Below are 19,824 nucleotides of genomic sequence, written 5' to 3'. Positions count from 1 at the left end.
CCCCCTGGCCAGATCTCCTGGGGAGGTGCCAGGCCAGCTTGAGCTTTGGTGTAGGTTAACGGCCTTTGCCCTCCCTCTTCCCAGGCAGACTTGGGGCCGGCCCCAGGCCCTGTTCCAGCCTCTCTTCCGCCAGCTTGGGTGGAAATGGTGACGGAGACGATGCAGTCCAGGTCCGGAAGGGTGGAAGCTGGGAGGGTAAAATTAGTAACTCTATGGCTAAGGCCTTTGGGCCCCACTGCCAGGGTCAGACCGTTACTTGGAATGCTGGCTCCTCCCCCCCCATTTCTTCTCCAAGTCCCTTGGAAGATGGCTGGAAGAGAAAGTGGAGGGGCACCCTGCCTTCCTACGTCTCCCTCCCTACCTTCAGTTACACTCTTTTCAACTTCCCCAGAAACATTGTTCAGCAGCAGATGAACCTTAGCAAGTTGGCCAAGGATGGGCATGTAGGTACATATTAGTACACAAAGGTCCTTCGTCAGAGTTTGCAGGTACCAAAACTGTGAGCCAGGGAGAAAGGGATGAGTGAGGAAGAGTTCAAGTTCTGGCTCTGGAATCTGTCAGTATTTTACCTCTGGTTCTAAGGACCTCAGCTTCCTACAGCACCAAATCAGGTGAAGATCCCCAGAGTCCTATATTCCCAGTGTTAGTCACCATGGAGGGTTTTTATTTTTTTGCTGACTGTTTCGGGGTAAGATTGCTTTCTGGGGAAGAGAGGGTGCAGGAATTGAGACAAAGAGATGGCAGGAATAGTTGCGTTTTTCCCGTGTGTCTCCTTTAAGAAAACATCCTTCTGAGACCCCTGGGAAAATAGACAAAGGGAGAAGAAGGAGAGGGAAAGGCTGTGGGAGGGAGCTCCTGCTCAGCCCTGCCACCCACCTGGGGCCCCCTGTCTACCAGTGTCCCTCGAGGGACTTCCTTGGACTTGCTTCTCCCGCTAAGGTAGATTTCCCCCACCCTGCTTACGGCTCCAGTTGTGTGAGGGTCCTCAGCTGCCAAGGCCCGAGTCCTGGGTATCAGGCAAGAAAGTACAGCAATACAGGTTGGGCCCTATAGGACTTTTTGGGCTTCCTATGTGTGGCAAGGGCCAGGACCGGTGTGGTGTGGTATCCATGCCATAGCTGAAGATGTGACATTGCCTTCTCCCAGGAAGCTCCTGAGCTGCCTTGACTTCTCCCTCAGCAGGAGCATGCTGGAAACCACGGTGATACGGGCCTGCGCCTTCCCTGAGAACCTTGCTACAGAGCCTACTCCTTGCCCTTTTCTACCCTGGCCTCCCCACCTCACCTGTTTTCTGCTGTGTCCGCAGGAGCTCTGGAGCCCCAGGACAATGGACACTATCAATAGGAACCAAGTGGGCCCTGGATGCAAGACCCCAGCTATGGTGCAGGTGAGTGTGGTTGGGGGCAGGGCAAGCGGGCTGTTGGTGAGGATGTGCCGACTCCTCTACCTACGTGGTCCCAGCCCAAGGATGACAGCGGTACTACCTCTGCTCTTCCCCAGGTCCCAAGCCTATTAACAGCTAAGTCTTTAGCTGAATTAGGTTAATTGGTTCACTCAGAAAATACCCTTTGAAAGTCAGGAAGTGTTTTACAGATTGACCCTGAGCTGTATCTCTCTCCTCGATCCAGGCCCTGCCCTCTCTTGTAATTTAGTTTAACAGGGGCAAACAATGGCCAAGTGGATTGCCACGGACAGGTCCACAGGGACAAGTCCTGATCGGTCCCCTCTACCAGTACCCCCTCCTCTTACCAAGCACCTCCCCACTCCCCTTACTTTCTGCTGTTTCTGTCCTAACAGACAAAAGGGGCAGTTAAACCAAGACTTGAGATAAATCCAGTGGGACGAGTTAGTGGCCTAGATTCAGATCTAATTACAATTTAGTGGAATACTGCTCTGTGCAGGATTCTGCACTACACCCTCAGAGCCCTTTGGAGAGGGCAGGTGCTGGAGGGAGTGCTGGTGTGACGACGGGGACTAGGGTGGTAAGGTGCCGGCCAGGAGTCTCATGATGCTCATCCCCCACCTCCACTACCTGCAGAAAGGACCCTTGGACCTGATCGAAACAGGCAAAGGGCTGAAAGTGCAAACGGACAAACCCCATCTGGTGAGCCTGGGCAGCGGGCGGCTCAGCACGGCCATCACTCTTCTGCCGCTGGAGGAAGGTGAGTCTGGGGGGCATCTGACCTGCCACCCCTCCATCCCCATAGACATTCCTGCCCTGGGATCCTGGCATGTGCTGGGGCCCTCTTGATACCTGCTGGCAGTGTTCACCTCCCCCAAATGGGAGGCCGTGCCACCTACCCCACCAGTTTGCTTCCCTTGTCTCTGCCTGCCCAGACTAATCTGGCTCCATGACTGGGATTAAAGATCAGTTTAGAAATCAGGAGGAGAACACTGAAACAGGAGAGCACGTGGCTCTTGGCAACCACTGTGGCCAAGAAGAAAGGGGGCCCCCTCCAGGGCAATGCCTGGCATGGGAGAAGGTGCTGGTGGAGGTGGAGAGATGGCAGTGGGGGCAGACCTCCTAGTTAGGCCCTGGCACAGCCGCTTCCACCTTGCAGCTTCTGCCCTTCCTCTCTACTCTCGAGGTTGCACTTGTTGCCTGGGTGACACTACATTCCCCACATTCTCCAAATACCGGTCCCAGGGGCTCTGCCAGGGGGAGGGGCTGTGCCTGCGGAAGCCCGGGGAGAGTTGAACTGATGAGAGGGGAGTGAGGGAGGGCAAGGGTTGCAGGTGGCAGAAGGGAGGGAGAGAAGAAGGAGGCAGAGAGAGTTTGAGGAAAAGATGGGGGAGAACGGGGAAGGAGGAAAAGGTCTTAGGGAGGGAGCACTGGGGGGACAAAGGGAAGGTCCGCAGAAAAGTCCCCCTTCCCTACTCTATCTGTGGATCCTCTGTGCCCTTCGGGCCTTCATCTCTGGGTCTGAGAAGAGCTTCTACCCCTTACTGTCTCGACCAGGCTCAGGGGCCCCAAAGGGGTGGCCAGTGATTCTCCCTGGAGTAGGAGGTGGCAGTAGATTTCTAGTGTGGCCCTCCTTGCCCCATCTTTGCCAGCTCAGCCTGGACTTCCCCTCTGACTCAGTTTGCCTCCTGTCTTCAGGGAGGACAGTGATCGGCTCTGCAGCCAGGGACATCTCACTGCAGGGTCCAGGCCTGGCTCCAGAGCACTGCTACATTGAGAACCTGCGGGGCACCCTCACCCTCTACCCCTGCGGCAATGCCTGCACTATTGATGGGCTCCTGGTCCGGCAGCCCACCCGACTCACTCAGGGTAAGTTCTGACAGCCCCGAACCTAGGGAGCTGTTTAAAAGCTTGTGCGTGACAGGTGCAGGGGAAGCCTGCTGTGTTGGTTGCCATGGTAACCGCCTGAGTGGCCAAGTTGGGGGTGGGGTGCTCAGGTGCATCTGGATCGGGTGCATTTCGAAACCCCTCCAGCATCCAGACTTGTCTTCAACCTGCTTTTCTCTGGTCACCCCCATCCTGCCACCGTGGGGAGAGAAGAGGGCCTGCTTCCTGCTCTCAGAGGGCATGGGGAGTGCTGCAGTGGTCGCTCGTGGTCGTTAGCGGGGAGCAGTTGGAGCAGCAGCGAGGGGAAAGTGGCATATGGCTCCATGATGCCAAGAGGGAGTTGTTCTGAAAGGCTGTTGAAGTTGGGGAGCTGTTGAGGACAATGGCGATGGGACAAGGGCAAAATCTGATGGCAAAATCTGAGGACACGCTCACTCCTGTTAAAACACTGTTGACAGTAGCTTCTGGGTCATGAATATGGTTACCACCCTGTTTCCCAAAGCAACAGGCCATTCCGTTGTGTAAGGGAGCTCTAAAAACTGGGCCTCTGGTTACTATGGTGACCAGGCAGGTAAGGAGTTGGCCAGGTAGCACTCTGATAAACCAGGTGTGTTTACCCTGGACATCAATGTATACAGGGAAGCACCATATTAGGGGGATGACAAAACTGGATTTGGGTGGGGGGTAGAGGATGGAGCTTTGGACTAGGCCTGGCTCTAAGTAGGAGGACCCATGTCCTGGCAGTGTTTTCTTGGGACTCTTACCTCTTACTGGCTGGAAACTCTTTTGCAGTGGAAATCCCACTCACTCCACTGTTGCCCTCTCTCCTTCTCTTCACACCTCTCGGGGTCTCTCCCTTCAGGGCTGACCCAGGAGACCCAACCTTCCTGCCTTTGGGAGTGTCGGGGGGACAATAGACTCCAGTGAGACAGGTCTGCCAGGAGCAGCAGCAAGCAGGCCCTCGTCTCCTCCAGGGCTTCTCTGACTCCAGATAAGAGGAGGAACCCCCATAAATTGAGGCTTTGTCTGTGATGCCATCTGGCTCCTGACCGTACTCTTCCATCTCAAAGAGAGCATCTTCCCCAAGATTTGGGTACATGGAAGTGAGACAGTAGAACAGCAAGGAGAGGCCGAGGCAGAGTTCAAAGAAGGCTGGAGAAAGAGCCCAGCCCCAAATCCCTCACGTTCACGAGCAAGAACTTTCTTCCCCTGTGCGTTGTGAGCAGGGTGGAGGAACCGATGCTCTGTAGGCCTCTCTTGCCTGGTCTTCCCAGGGCAGCATTTAGCTCCCTGAGAAGAGAGAGGGCCTGGGCCAAGATGGAATTCTTAGGCATTTCCTGTGGCCCAAGTGACCCCCAACTCTTGCCCAGCCAAAAGCCCACCCTGCCAACTATGTACCCTCCCACTCTCTACTGACCCTAAACCCCCTTCCCTTTCGCTCCCTTCCACCCCCATAGCTGCCTTGCCTAGGCTCGCCTGTCTCAGAAGCTTGGCAGCCTGGGGAGGGGTAGGCAGAGGCACAAAGGAACGGGTGTTCTTCTCCCCAGCACTACCCCTCCCCTGGGCTCCAGGAGCTGAGGGTTTCCTTGTCTCATCTCTGGAGCAAGGCACCAAGCCCAGCCCTGCCTGGCCCCACTCCGGACATTCTTGGGAGTGCGTTTCCCTGGAAACTGGGTGGCTCGGGGGTGCATGTGCTATCTCTATGTGTCTGTGTAACTGGAGTGTGTTTATGTATCTCCGGATGTGTTTGTGTCTCTGGGCTTGTGTATCTTTGTGTTTGTGTCTTTCCTTGTGTTTATGGATCAGAGTGTTCAAGTTGGGGGCAGGGGTGAACTCAGGGCTGATGGTAACGAAGTGTCCGTGTGTGCGCCTGTGAGGATATGAGAACTCACTGGCCACGTGCCTATCTGTGGGCATATATGCAAGAGGATCATTTTCCCTGTCTTGTTCCCCCGATCCAGCCTTGTAGGGGGGACCCCCCTCTTTGAAAAACAGAGGGCTACCCTAGAAATAACAAGGAGCCCTCTCTGGCTGGGCCGGGCCTTGGATGCATCATTCTGGGCACTGGGCCCAGCCATAGGCAATTGGAGAGGCACACGTCATCACGAGCAGGGTGGCAGTGACAGGCTCTTCCAGCAGGAATATGCCTGGCCAGGGGGTGGGGGGAAGCAGGCAGAAAACAGATGCCAACATTTAGCTAAAGCTATGGACATGGGAGCCAGGAAGAACCTGCTTTCAGTCCTATCCCCGGGTATCCTGGGACATCCCACGCTGCCCTCTCTCTACAGAACAAGAGGCGGAGCTAGGAAGAGGACCAAGGAAATGAGGAGGAATATCATTCTGGGTCTAGGCTGTCCCGCCCCGAGACCACATCGCCAGACCACATGAAAGATCTGGGAGGGGACCAAGTAGGGAAGGGCCCGGAAAGCCATGAAGCTCAGGGACCAGGCTGTCTAGACCGAAGGTCCTCATCCTCTCCCAGCATTCACTGCCAGCCCTTCGTCGGAGTCTCCTTCACTCCCCAGGCGCCTCCTTGGTGGGTAGGGGCTTCTGTGAGGGCCAGCAGGGGAGGCTCCCTGGAATGTGGCTGGTGAGCCAGGATTCCAGAGTTATCCAGCTGCCTCCCTCTGGGATCCAGGACACTGAGCCTCTTCCTCTTCCACCCAGCTGTCAGTTATTCCTTCTGTAAAATGGGAGTGATGCCTCCAACTGTCCTCTGTTATAAGACTGATAAAGATCTTGACTAATAAAGCTCAAAGGAAGGAGAGAAAAAGCAAATGCTCCTAGCTCCCCGCTTCTTTGTGTCTCTCTCCTGCCCCATTTCTCCCTGGCGGTATCCTCTGTGTCCGTCTGGGTCTGTCCAGCTGGCCGTCACAGTTTCCAGACCGATGAATCACATTTCCTGAGGAGATTTTTTTTTAAACCCTCCCCCTATTTTGCATTTGACCCTATATGGTTTTCCTTTTTCCTTCAGAAGGGGAATAAGCTGTATGTGAGTATGTGAGCGTGTGTGCGTGTGCGTGTGTGTGTGTATGTGTGTGTGTAGTATGGCTGGGTGGGTAGGAGTTCAGTGAGGGTGGAAAAATTGTTTGACTGTTTCTCTAAGGAGGTTGACTTTTGACTTCAGAGTCTCTCTGGGGACTGAGTGAAAGGCTACCTGTGCCTGAGTGAGGGTATAACCAAGAGAGGCTGGTGCCTGAGGGGTGGTCTGTTTGAGAATAAATGTGTGTGAGAGACAGGACGTGTTTAACTGGGGTGTCTGTGTGACTCAGAGTATGCACAGCCGAGTGGTGTCTGTGTGACTGAGCGGGTGTTGGTGTGTACCTGGGAGAAAGTGTGTGGGGCTATGTGTGGGTCATGGGGCGAGGTGAACTGCTGGGAGGGTGGGGGTAAGAGGGGCAAAGGAGGAGGTGTTGAGGGTGGAGACAGGGGCTGGGCTCAGTGCTGCTCACATTGCACAGAGCGCCGCCTTGGCCTGCACTTGTCACGGTGGCAGACTGAGGGCCAGAGCTGGACCCAGTGAATTAGCTGGGTTCCCGGGAGTTTCACTCTCCTCTCTAATATATGGAGCCATGGACTGTCAGAGCTTAACCTCTGCTGTCATCAAGCCAGCCTCCTCACTCTGTTGATAAGGAACCCGAGGCCAGAGGGTGTGACTGGCCCAAAGTGACCAGCCAGTCAGGGGCTGGGCCGGCCCCCTCCTAGGCCTCTGGTGACTTCTGGCCACAGCGGGGTCTCAGTGAGACCCCAGTTCTCCTCACTTCTGCCTCCTGGCTCTTCACCCTCTGGCCTCTGTATCTACCTCTCACCTTTCCTTCTCTCTGTCATCTCCCTGGAACCTTTCCTCCCTGCCCCACTTCTACTCCTGACCTGGGCTCCGGACTTCTGAGCTGGCTCCCTCCCCGCATCCGCCCCGCCCTGCCCTCTCCATCCCGCTCTCCTCTCCTCTCCTCTCCTCTCCTCTCCTCCATCACTTCCTCTTCCCCTCCTCCTCTCCTTTGTCCCTCCCTCCCGGGCTCCCTTCCCCCGCCGCTAGTGGCCGGCCCGCCCCTCCCCGGGCATTGGTGGCTGCTTGCTGCCTCGCCGCTCGCTGCTCCGAGCCCGGAGCCGGCGGCGCGGGAGGTCGGCCCGCCTCTTCAAAGGCCCGGGGCGGGCCGGGGACCTGGAAGGCTCGAGCTAGCAGGGGCGAGCGGTCCGGAGGTCCGGATTCGGTGGTGAGTCCTCAGCCCCCGGCGGCCGCAGCCCCGGCAGCCAGGCGCGGAGCAGCTCGGGCTGGGAGGGGCGTGGAGGGGGTGGGGAAGCGTGCGAGGAGGGGGATCGGGTCCCTGGCCCCGCTTGGGAGCTTGAGGCCGTGAGGCTCGATCGTGTGTGTGAGCCCTGAACATATCTAAGTGGGGCGCCTGGGCTCGGGGCCACTCCTCAGCGGGGCAGACTTCATTTTCCCCAGCACTGGGCGGTCCCCTCCGTGGGACCTGCCTCTCTACGGGGTTGAGGGGTCCTGGTTAGGATGAGCGGAGCCTGTGTTATGGCTCAGAGGGGGTCTCGGATGGAAGGAGCCAAGGCCCCTCCTCCCATCTTCCCTTCGCCCCAGCCTCCTTTTGGCCAGTTCATTCTATTTGTGTGGCCAGCAGGGCAGTGACTGTCGCTCTGAGTGTGAGGCTGTCTGCCTATATCTGTGTGTCTGTGTGTTTCTGAGTGTTTATGTGTGTGAGCCGGGATGAGAGTGTGTTTGTGTGTAGTGTCTCCCCCCTGCATCTCTCAGAGATAGGATCCACCCTCTCCTTTGCCCCGTTTGTTTTTTTCCCTCCAGATGTGCAGCTCCTCCACCCACCTGCACACAGCTGGGCCCTGAGCCCCTTTGGGGAGGAGCGGCACAAACACAACTTTGCCTGGATGAGAAGGGGTTCTTAGGTTTCGTGAGTGGGCTGACCTTTGGAGGTGTGGGGCAGGAGTGGGCAGAGAGGAGGTTTCTTCCCAGATACAGGTTTGCCAGGCCCCTGAGGGCATGGGACCAGAGTTGGGGCCATGCCTGGGGCCCCTGAGTGCAAATAGAAAGTTAATTTGGGCAGGAGCTGAGCTGCAATCAGTCCCACTGCCCTCCTGCCCGCTCTATTAATACAGATCCAGCTCTGCTGCCTGGCATCACCTATTTATAGCCCCAGAGGCAGCATAGCCACACCCCTTGTATAGAGGAGGGTGAGGGGCAGAGGAAGGGGCAGGGAACTCACAGCTCTAGGGGCCAGGGCCGGGGATCCGTAGGTGCCCACAGCTTCCTTGGTTGGGCCTGGCACTGATGGGCTGGAATCCACCCAGCCTCCCCACCTCCTTCCCATTCTGGACTATGTGGTCAGGCTCCTGATCTGCCCCGCCCCCCTCCCTCCCTGCCCCCCATCAACCTAGGGTTGAGTGGGTCTGTCTAGACCCTGCACACTCATCATTAATTAGCTTGTTAAATGGCTGAAAGGAGGGGGCGGGGAATGGCAGGGTTCTTTCTGAAACAGTGTGGTTGTAATTAGGTGGACAGTGTGGCTGGCTATTATTTATTCCGGTTATGATTACTCTGTGATCAGCTCCTCTGATTGGTGGCTTGGCAGGGAAGGCTCCCTCCTTTCCTAACCACCCATCAGCCTTTAGAATTGTTGGTGCCTGCCTGGGAGGGCCTGTGGGTTTGCCGAAGAAGTGGGTGATTTTGTCTACTATGTTGTCTGCTATGGGCTTCTCAGCCTGCTAGCCCCCCATCCGTGGCAATGCCCAGGGCCCCCCAACAGGCTCCTGAGCTCCTCAGTGGGCGGCCAAGGTACCCACGTGGCCTGGGATGCCCCATGCCCTTGTGGCCTGCCTGAGCTGAACTGTCTCAGCGTCCAGGAATGTAGACTTCCCTGCCAGTCTTAGCTCAGACTGGCATGAAGCTTGGGGTGCCAAGTGGCACCAGATTGGGTAGAGAGGAGCCTGGGGCCAGGGGCCAAGGGCATAGACAAATTGGAAGAGTGGGTGGTAGAGACCACCAGGTCTCTGGCTTCTCCCAACAGAGCATCTTGTGCAGAAGCCCTCTAGCACCTGGTGTGGCTGGGAGGAGGAGTTCTGCCAGACAGGCTTAGGCACAGTGGGCACACCTGTCACCGTGCACACTCCCGGTGCCCCTGGCTACATTTTCTGGCTCCCACATGCCCTCCCCCCTCCATGCACTCACGCTTCCTGGGCAGGACTGGGCTTGTGTCTACTGCCTGGGAATGTGCTTGGTTGAGGCTGGGCCCACTGGCCTAGGCTTGGCTGCATTCCAGGGGAGACCAAGGAGCAGGACGATGTCAGGCCAGAGAGCGCTTTGACAGAGAGAAAGAGGGTAGCCGTCGTTCCCGACTGTCAGAAAGGGTGGCAGCTCTCTTAAGGAAGCGAATTCTGGTCCCCGCAGGGGCATCTGACTGATCCATGGTGTTTCCCTGTCCCCTATCTCAGAGCTGTTTTGTGATCCTGGAAGTTGCTGCCTCTCAGACTGACCCTTCTACCCAAGTGGCAGATAGATGGATCATGATGGGAGGCACATGGGTGTCTGTGTTCTCTGGAGAGCCTTCTCCACTTACAGAGCACTGGCATACACTGTCTTTCTAACTCTTCAAGGTTTTGTCCTCATTTTTCTGATGAGAGAACTAGACTCAAGGAGGTGAAGTGACTTTACCTGAAGATCTCACAGGTAGCATGAAGAAAATTTAGGACTAGGACTTACAAACCAGAGCTCTTTCCCCTCGGCCCTGTGCTGTGGAGCTGGGCTGGGGCCTCCGGCACGGGGGGAGTCAGGTGTGGACCAAGTGGATGCCGCTGAGTGCAGGTGGGGATGACTCTTCGGAGCCTGGGGTGAGCCTGCTCGTGCTGCGGGGTGAGGGCTGCCTCAGCTCTGCCTGCCTTTCCAAGCGTTTGGTTTCTCTGCAGGCTGCATGTTGTGCCTGGGTCAGTCCACCTTCCTCCGCTTTAACCACCCGGCTGAAGCCAAGTGGATGAAGAGCATGATTCCGGCAGGGGGCCGGGCCCCTGGACCCCCCTACAGTCCTGGCCCGGGTAGGTACCCACTTGGGGCACGTGGCTAGTTTGGTGGCACCCCGTGGACAGTCCTCCTCCTTGCCCACTCCAGCCGCACTTGCAGCATCAGGGCAGGACAATACCCATGATCTGGGCTTGCTGCCACCTGCCATGGGCCACTGGTGGAGAGTGCCAGGCAGTCTGACCACTGGAAGAGATCCAAGAAGTGCTGCTTGGCTGGAATTGGGGAATCATGTGCCTGAGGAATGGGGGGCTGTGCCAGCCTGTGTCCCACTGCCCTGGAAGGTGCCACCTCAGTGTCTGGGACCCTGACCCTCTTATATCACTACCAGGGAGCCTCACCCTTGAGGGTGGCCTGTGGGGGCAGAAGGAAGCGTCCAACTGAGCTGCTGTAAGCTCTGGGGCGGGGAGGGGGCGTCCCACCTGCTTGTGATCATGTCCTTGGGCCCCGCCCCACCCCCAGGCCATGCCATGCCAGCTGATGGCTCAGTGGAGCAGCTGCAGTTTGTGTGTGAATTATTGATCCCCAGAGGAGAGTTGGTGATTGTCCCAGGGAGCCAGCACAGCCCCCCTCAGCCCAGCTGCCTAGGGGGCTGGGTGCAGATCAGGAGGCTGCCTATAGGCCTGCCACCCCAGACTTTGCACGGGTATTCAGATGGCTGTGGGATGACAGGTGTCAATATGCTACTGGGACAGGTGGACATGTGTGTCAGGTGCACCTAGCGGGGTGGCATCAGTGGCTTCAATGGATCATCCGGGGATCTGAGGAAAGATGAGTGGTCCCTGGGATCACCAGTATCCACGGCAACCCCTCTGCCTTTGGTCCCACACAGTCCCCATAATTTTGGACCCAGACTCAGTCTTGCAAAGCCTTTTTCTTCTTCTCCTTTCTAGGCCCTTGGAGGCTCAGAAGCTTGGGTTCCCAGTCCACTCCCTGGGTAGATTTACCCTGCTCCCAGCCTGGCATTGTCATGCCACTCCCTCAGCTGTTTGGGGCAGTGGTTTCAGAGACTCCTGGTTGGTTGACAAGGGCTGGGGCAGGGCAAAGGCAGGCTCTTGCTGGCATGGCTTAATGGGCTAATTGGAGGCACTGAGCTGCACCTAGTTGCTGCCCAGCCTGGCTTCCAGGAACTGGCCTTTAGGGCCAGGCCCCTCCCTTGCCTCTGACTGGATGAAGTGGTGCTGCATACACCCCTCGCCCAGCCCTGGAGGCTTTGTGTGTGTGTTTTCCTGGGTCTCGGCTGCTGTGTTGGGAGGCCCTTATGTCCTATTAGACTGGGACCACCTCCTCCCCGGAACCTCTGGCCCGCTCCCCAGCGTGCCCCCATGCCCTTTGCAGAACGTCCACCTGTCCTTCCTGAAGTAGAGCTTGAGGAGGTTGAGGAAACCAAGGTAGGGAGGAGCCTAGTCTTAGGGTGAGTAGGCAACAATGAGGCCTAGAAGTGCCTGGCCCTGTTGCCAACTCTGTCCTAAGTCATAAAATGTTAGAGCCAGGAGAGCCCTCTTCCTTTACAGAAGGCAAAACCAAGGGCAAGTGACTTGGGGAAGTTGCACAGCAGGTTAGTGGTGGAGCTGGCACTGGGACCCAGATCTCCTGGCTGCTTCTCCAGAGCCTTTCCAGCCCTATTCTGCTGGCAGGACATGGGAGTGCTCGCTCTTGTGCATATGCGGCTCCCTAGGGCCTAGGAGATGAAGACCAGGTCCTGAGGCCTCTTTGCGTTTTCCTTCAGCAGAATCAGAAAGCTTGGTGAACGGGAACCACACCCCACAGCCTGCAACCCAGGGACCCGCAGCCTGTGGCAGCCACAGTTCCCTGGTGAGCTCTATTGAGAAGGACCTGCAGGAGATCATGGACTCACTGGTGCTCGAGGAGCCTGGAGCTGCTGGCAAGAAGCCTGCCGCCACTTCCCCACTGTCACCGATGGCCAATGGTGGCCGCTACCTGCTGTCCCCCGCGACCAGCCCCGGCGCCATGTCCGTGGGCTCCAGCTATGAGAACACCTCTCCAGCCTTCTCTCCGCTCTCCTCACCAGCCAGCAGTGGAAGCTGTGCCAGCCACTCCCCCAGTGGGCAGGAGCCAGCCCCTCCCATGCCCCCCCTGGTGCCTGCCCGGTCCTCTAGCTACCATTTGGCCCTGCAGCCCTCACAGTCCCGACCCAGTGGTGCTCGCCCCTCTGAGAGCCCCCGGCTGGGCAGGAAGGGGGGTCACGAGAGGCCGCCCAGCCCTGGCCTCCGAGGTCTGCGGACTGACAGCCCTGCAGCCACTGTCTTGGCAGTGGCCTGCAGAGCCACCGAGAGCCCCCGGCCGGGGGGACCGTTGCCCCTGGTGGCGATTGGCCTGAGTGAATACCCGGCTTCCGGTGCCCGTGGCCAACCCACCAGCATTCCTGGCAGCCCCAAGTTCCAGCCACCAGTCCCTGCTCCTCGAAACAAGATTGGCACGCTCCAGGACCGCCCTCCCAGCCCTTTCCGGGAGCTGCCAGGCACTGAGCGGGTGTTGACAACCAGCCCCTCACGCCAGCTGGTGGGCCGAACATTTTCCGATGGGTCCACTACCCGCACCCTGCAGCCTCCCGAGAGCCCCCGCCTAGGCCGGCGGGGCCTGGACAGTATGAGAGAACTGCCTCCCTTGAGCCCATCTCTGTCCCGAAGGGCTCTCTCCCCCATGCCCGCCCGGACCACCCCAGATCCCAAACTAACCAGGGAAGTGGCAGAGAGTCCCCGACCCCGGCGCTGGGCAGCCCATGGGGCTTCACCAGAGGACTTCTCCGTGACGCTGGGGGCGCGGGGCCGTAGGACACGGAGCCCCTCACCCACACTCGGGGAGTCCCTGGCACCCCGCAAGGGCAGCTTCAGTGGCAGGCTGAGCCCGGCTTATAGTCTGGGCTCTTTGACTGGGGCTTCACCCCACCAGAGCCCCCGTGCCCAGAGGAAGCTCTCCAGCGGGGACTTGCGAGTGCCTGTCACTCGGGAGCGGAAAAACAGCATCACAGAGATCAGTGACAATGAGGATGACCTCCTGGAGTACCACCGGCGGCAGCGCCAAGAGCGGCTTCGGGAGCAGGAGATGGAGAGGCTGGTGAGCGGATGCCAGGGAGGCTGCTGGCATCCATGACGGGCTCTGCCAGGGTGTGGGTGGGCCAGCTGGCAGGGAGGGAGGGGCCCGTGGACAGGGCCTGGGCTTCCCAAGCTTCTCCACTTCCGGGATATACCGTAGTGACCAGTATCTCAAGGCTCTGGTGCCCTGAACAAGAACTTTCTTTGAAGTCTCTAAGGCCTTATTTCAAATTCATGCTCACTTTGCATTTATTCCATAACACAATGTTTGTTTTCATGTATAAAAGAAGTTTCACATTATGTACCTGAATACAATGAAGCTCTAGGAAAACACACCACATTTATGATGAAGCTTTGTACGTCTCAGTTTGAGAAGCAGGTCTTAATGATTAGAAGGCTGAAGCCCAGAGAGGGGAATGGGTTTGTGCAAGGTCACACAGCAAGTTCTGGCAGAGCTGGAATTGGAACCCACGTCTCCTGTCCTTCCAAGGCTTATCCTTTAGAAAAGACTCTGGTCCTTCTTTCTTGCTTCTCGTTGGCCTCTATAAATGGGTGGGAGCTGCTCATCCTGGCCCATGCTGGATCGTCTGGAAATGGGGGTGGCAGGGGAGAAGAAGAGAACAGGATGGGCAGCCCCCCTGGCTGATCCAGGTCAGTCTGTGTGATAGTAATTATGTGTGCTGGTGTGTGTGTGTGTGTGTGTGTGTGTGTGTGTGTGTGTGCGCGCACAGGTGTGGGTGCCTTTGGGGGCTGGGTGTGGTTCTGGGCAGCTGTCCTGGAGATGGCATCTGAGCTGGGTGGGGGCTGGGATTCCCCAGATAGAGCAGGGAGCTTGAGGGGCGCTGGCTGGTGTGTCCATGCTGGAGCACATGCACAGGAAAATAGATTCTGCCCTCTTTCCCTTGCGAGCAGAAGAACGGGGTTCCTGGGGGCCCAGGGACACAGGGATTGGTTTGAGGAGGAGAATCAGAACTGAGGAGGTTTGCCTGGAGCCCTTTCAGAAGAGGCTGGGACAGCTTTGGGTGAGGTGAGGGTGTGGGACCTTGTGTCTGTGCTGGGTCCGGGAGGGATGAGGCAGGACCCCCAGTCTTCTAAGTTACTGTATCTTCTGTTTTTGCCTGGCCTAGACAAGAGTGCTTGCCCCCCGCCGGGGTCTCATCCTGGAGAGGGGGCAGTGAACCTGGCCCAGGCCGAGTGGTGGGGCCAGCCTCCCTCAACTCCATTCAGCCTTCCCGCCCCACGTGCCTCCCCAGCCCTTACCTGCCCCACCTGCCACTTTAAATCTTGGAGGCTGCCTGCCCTGCCCCTCCCATCTCCACAGGGCTGCTTATCTTGGTCCTGGGGCAGGGGCGGGGCCACTGGCCCAGCCTCCTGGGTGCCGAGACTCTGTTCCTGGTTTTCTTGCTATGGAACTGGGTAAGCAGCAGGAGGGAAGCTGGGTAAGTGTCTGGGAGGTCCTGGCCAAACTGGTGAGAGACACCAGAGGTTGAGGGACCCCAGAGAGAGTCTGGGGGAAGCCCCAAGTCTGGAGTGCTATGAGTGGGAGCATGCCTCTACTACCCCTCCTTCACCTTCTTAGGCCCCTGGGAGGTATCTGGGTGGGCTGTGTGGGGAGGGGCGGATGCAGCAGCTGGGCCACGGAGCACTGACACCTGGGCCCAGGCGTTCAAGTGCTGGCAGCAGCCCGGCCTGCCGGGAAGGAGCCAAGGGCTGCCAGAGGGTGACTGGAGCTGAGATGGGGATGAGGAGGGCTGTGGCCCAGGCCTCTCGGGCAGGGTGTGTACACGCTAAGCACATCTTTGTGTAAACCTGTGTCAGGTCCCTGTGGGCCCCTGGGTCTGTGTTCCGGCCCTGCTTGTGTCGGTCGGTGCCCACCTGTCTGTGTGCTGGACTGTGCTTATCCGTGTGTGTGCCAGTGTACGTTTGTGCATGTCAGGACTGGTGTGTTTGTGTGTAGCTGCCTGTTAATGCAGGCCCGGGGTACATGTTTTGTCCTTGTGTGTCAGTACTGATATGTGGCGGTGTCTCTGTGGGCCCTGGTGTCTTTGGATCTGCGTGTATCCGTGTCAGCATAAACACCTGCGTGTTTATCTGTGTCTCATTGTGTTCTTTACTCTGCTTACCAGCGTGTGTTTCTGGGTGTGTCCCTGTGTGTTCACGAGGAAGCCCACCCTGGGACAGAATGAGAAGGGAGAGGAAACAGGAAGACAGGAGGGGCTGGCCGCGTGGGCAGGTGGCACGACAGCCTTGTTCCTCCTGCCCGCCTCTGGGGCACCCACCCTCCTTCCCTCTGCCTCCCCAGACCTTGGGCTCTGGGCTCTCCTGACTTGATTCGGACCCCGAGCCCCTAGTGTCCTAGTCCTCTCTCCTGACGGGACACCGTGCCTGGCTCTAGCCCTCCTGGGACCCAGCCTCCTCCCCTTACGCCCTGCTCTGTCCACCCTCCCCAGGAACGCCAGCGCCTGGAGACCATCCTGAACTTATGCGCCGAGTACAGCCGGGCCGACAGCCGGGCCGACGGGGGACCTGAGGCCGGGGAGCTGCCCAGCATCGGGGAGGCCGCCGCAGCCTTGGCTCTGGCCGGCCGGAGGCCCTCACGAGGCCTTGCGGGGGGCACTGGGGCCTCTGGGCGGAGCAACGAGGAGCCTGGAGGTGCCACCCAACGCCTGTGGGAGACCGTGGAGCGCTCAGATGAGGAGAATCTCAAGGAGGAGTGCAGTAGCACGGAGAGCACCCAGCAGGAGGTGGGACCCAGCAGGAGGGGGGGCGCGGGGTGGCCTGCCGCAGCTGAGGAGGCACGCATGTGTGGTGGATGGCAAGGCCCAGCGAGGGGGAAGTATATGAAGTCTGGGACGACATCAGGGTGTAGAAATGAGGAGGCGGGACTCCCCTGGCAGTCCACTGGTTAAGACTCTGCGCAGGGGGTGTGGGTTCCACGATCCCTGCTCTGGGATCGAACTAAGATCCGCGTATCCAGTAGCGGGGCCAAAAAAAAAAAAAAGAGGAGGCAAGGAAGAGGGGGAGGTGTTGATGAGTTTCCCAAGCTACAAATATGCTTTATGACCTGGCTTTCCTTGGAGCCCCACCCAGGCCTGGCACTTGGTGGTGAGTCTATTACTTTTAGCCAAGCTGTATTGCTCCCTGTGCAGGGAGGGCCGTTTCCTCCTATCTCAGTCAAGCTGCCCCTTCCGAGCACCCTGAGAAATGGGGATCCATTTCCTTAGTCTCATCTGGGAAGGCTCTAGGCTTCCCTAGCTGATGGCTGCCCTCCCCTCCAGCATGAAGATGCACCTAGTGCCAAGCTCCAGGGAGAGGTGCTGGCCCTGGAAGAGGAGCGGGCTCAGGTGCTGGGGCGAGTGGGGCAGCTCAAAGTCCGGGTGAAGGAGCTGGAGCAGCAGCTGCAGGAGTCGGCCCGAGAGGTGAGAGCGAGGGCCCTGGCGGGGCTCCTCCCCAGGCACGGTGATGGCCCCAGAGTGGCCTGAGTCCAGCTGCCTTGAGTGGCCTTGACGGGGACCCTGCTGTTGCCTCCAGGCTGAAATGGAGCGGGCACTGCTGCAGGGGGAGAGGGAAGCAGAGCGCGTACTGCTGCAGAAGGAGCAGAAGGCGCTGGACCAGCTGCAGGAGAAGCTGGTGACCTTGGAGACGGGCATCCAAAAGGAGAGGGACAAGGTAACCTACACCAGGCCTGGCTCAGTGCTGGGCACCTGTGGCCTGGGAGAAGAGGAGAGATGCCTTCTCTGGGGCCCCTAACCTCTTACCTCATTGTTCATCCTGCAGCCCGGCTGGTCTCTGGGCCCCTCCAGGGGCAGGGGGCCTTATTCTCCGTGGAAAGTACCAGCCTGGAGGGCGCTGCCAGGGTCTGGGCTGGTGTCTGGGGCCTCCTCTGCCTGGGTCTCTGTTCTACATCTGGGTGCCTGGGTGCCTGCCATTCTGGGCCCTTCGTGCCCCTTCTAGGAAGTGCCGAAGCCCCTTCCTGGGCGGTGAGCACAGCCCAAGGCACTGGTGCTGGGGAGTGGTTCAGGTCTGGGTGTCTGCATCTGGAGGACATCTGCCTCCAAGCGTGGCTCCGGTGCTCAGGATGTGGTCTTTGGGAGATGGCCCTCAGGTCTCTGCTTCCCCTGAGCCTTCAGGATCTGCAGCCTCCCGTCCCAGGTGGTCCCAGCTCCTGCCCCTGGCCCTTTCAGATTTCGTGCCAGCCTGCTGGGGCCGCTCCATCCCACAGGGGCCGTGTCAGCCACGCCCAAGATGTCCAACAACGTGCCAAAAGCTCCGAAGTGGAGAGGGGCCACCTATTTCTGGACTTGACAGTATTTTTCCAAGAATTAATTTTCCTTCTGGATTTTTTGAGAGTGTCTTCCTCCTGCCCCTCAGTTTTGAAGCTCTTAAAAATTCTTTGACCCTCCCACCCTTTTTTTTGGAGCTTTGGCTCTGGCCCCCAAAACCACACTCCCAAATTCTGTGCCAAATTAACTCCATGCTTACCAACCAGGCCTGCACTAACGCCCCCTCTAATCACTGTCCTGGGCTCTCTGCATGTCCCTAACTGCCAGTGCCACCCAGGCAGGGCTGAGCCGTGCCTGCTTTTGCACTAACTCCATGGGCACCCCTGTGCCCTTAGCCCCTCCCCTCTAATGTTGCCTCCTTCCATTCTTGGTGTGGGACCCCAGGGTTTTGATCGGAAAGGAATGGGCAGGGGGCACAGCTCAACTTTACTCAGTGGGGCATTGGCAGGAGGGGTACAAAATTGGGGGAAATGCTTGGCTGAGGGACCTCTCAGTCCAAAGAGCTCCTCTCATTTGGAAAAGCCAGGGTGCGGCCTCCACAGACTGTTGGCAGTTTCCTGCACAGAGGAGAGGCGGGCTGTCCTCCAGCCGTCACCTGTCTTCCCTCCTGAGCGGAGGGATGAGGAGGTCCAGTGGTGGTGGCATGGCCTGGGGAGGGCACGGACAGGGGCTCTCTGCCACACAGTGGCTACCCTTCCTAGCTGTCCTCTGGGGCTTCCCAATTTCAGATACTCCAACCAGAGGGTGGGAAGGGGTAGGTCTCTCCCCACTCCCACCCCTGATCCATCCAGAACATAGGGTATTGCAAAGGCTGAGTCCAAGCATGGGGAAGTGCTTGGACCTCAGAAACTGGCCTGATCAGGTCCTCCTCTCCTGGATGAGGATGGGGGCGTGGGGTGGAGGGGGGATAGAGGCAGGGTTCAGCACAGGGACTCCAGGGTGAAGCTCAGCATTTCAGCAGGAACCTGTCTAACTTCATTTCTCATTGACCTGGCATTGCCTGGAGGCATGGACTTTGCCTTCTCTCTGGGCCCAGTTATTTGAGGTGGAGGTGGTGATGGTGGTGGCCACGGTGGTGGTGGCAGTGGGGAAGGTTCCCTCAGCTTCCCTCCCCAGCGCCCAGCCCATGGCCCCATTCTGGCTTTGGAATCAGTAATCACAGTTTCTCCTCTGCCTGTCCTTCGGAGGGGTGACTCACCAGCTCCTCCCTGCATCCCCCCTTCCCACCCTCAGAGGTGTCATCTCGCCCCAGACAGAGCCATCCACCTCCTCTCTGTACCCACTCCTGGGGCTCCTATTACCATGGCAACGGGCCGACCTAATTGCAGCCCTCATCCTACTGAAGTTCAGCCTGCAGTGCCAGCACCCCACCCCAACCCTGGGCAGGAGGTGGGGAGGCCAAGGGGGTTGGGTTGGGGTCCCCTCCACTGCACTGCTGTAGCTTTAACATCCTCGGCTCCCAATTCACACCCAACCCCTGGGTTTAACCCCCACCAACTCTACCCTTTTCCCAGGGTTAAATTTTGGTCTCTGGGAAGCGGAAGAGGGGGAGGAACAGCAGCTAGAGGCTCCGTGTTTGTGATGTGGAACCAGCTTTGGCTTTGACTGGTTTGGAGAGAAAACAGAGGGCCTCTTCCTAGGACTTGCCCAAACCTTTCTAGTTCAAGGGACTCCAAGAGACCAACATTTCTGCCTGGGACCCACACCCCTGCCTGTGACACCATCGCCTGCACCTCCAGTCCTGTCTCACACCCCAGCTCTTTGCCTTTCCCACTCTGCACCTCTTCCTCCTTATTTCCCTTTCTCCTGTTTGCTCTCTCCTCTCCTGGTTAAACTCCTTTCATTCCCCGCCTTCTTTCTCTTCTCCCCGCACCCCACCCGCCTTCCCTGCGCCCCGCCCCGCGCCGCCGCTGCCCCGGGCCGGAGTTGAGGAGTGTGTGTTCTGTTTCTCCCCTGTGCCCGCCCCCTCCCCCTCCGGCGACCAGGAGAGGGCGGAGCTGGCCGCGGGACGGAGGCACCTGGAGGCCCGCCAGGCGCTCTACGCCGAGCTCCAGACGCAGCTCGATAACTGCCCCGAGTCAGTGCGGGAACAGTTACAGGAGCAGCTGAGAAGGGTCAGTTTCACCAGCCCCCGCCCCTTCCCCGCCCCCGAGGGCCGCCCGC

The 19,824-nt window shown here is 58.6% G+C and overlaps 1 protein-coding gene and 1 pseudogene across 31 annotated transcripts in view; both read left to right on the top strand.

Moving 5' to 3' along the window:
* The window catches only part of LOC307055662 (trehalase-like), a 424,950-nt pseudogene that overhangs the window by 380,690 nt on the left and 24,436 nt on the right, over positions 1-19,824 (top strand). The window lies entirely within an intron of this gene.
* The window catches only part of PHLDB1 (pleckstrin homology like domain family B member 1), a gene marked incomplete at its 5' end in the record, with an annotated part of 39,405 nt that continues 20,896 nt past the window's right edge, over positions 1,316-19,824 (top strand). For 17 of the 30 annotated variants that reach the window (XM_079709375.1, XM_079709374.1, XM_079709372.1 and 14 more), the window contains 5 exons: positions 10,219-10,339; positions 12,052-13,400; positions 15,829-16,122; positions 16,657-16,797; positions 16,910-17,047. In XM_079709375.1, coding sequence (XP_079565501.1) covers positions 10,219-10,339; positions 12,052-13,400; positions 15,829-16,122; positions 16,657-16,797; positions 16,910-17,047 — 2,043 coding nt within the window. Of the gene's footprint in view, positions 1,388-2,038; positions 2,163-3,100; positions 3,272-10,213; positions 10,340-12,051; positions 13,401-15,828; positions 16,123-16,656; positions 16,798-16,909; positions 17,048-19,646; positions 19,776-19,824 lie in introns of those variants that run through there. The other 13 variants (XM_079709362.1, XM_079709360.1, XM_079709359.1 and 10 more) reach the window with 5 other exon arrangements.

The sequence above is a fragment of the Hyperoodon ampullatus genome (genome assembly GCF_949752795.1).
Source record: "Hyperoodon ampullatus genome assembly, chromosome: 7".
In the NCBI taxonomy this organism is placed as follows: domain Eukaryota; kingdom Metazoa; phylum Chordata; class Mammalia; order Artiodactyla; family Ziphiidae; genus Hyperoodon; species Hyperoodon ampullatus.
This window is presented reverse-complemented; position numbering and strand designations above follow the sequence as displayed.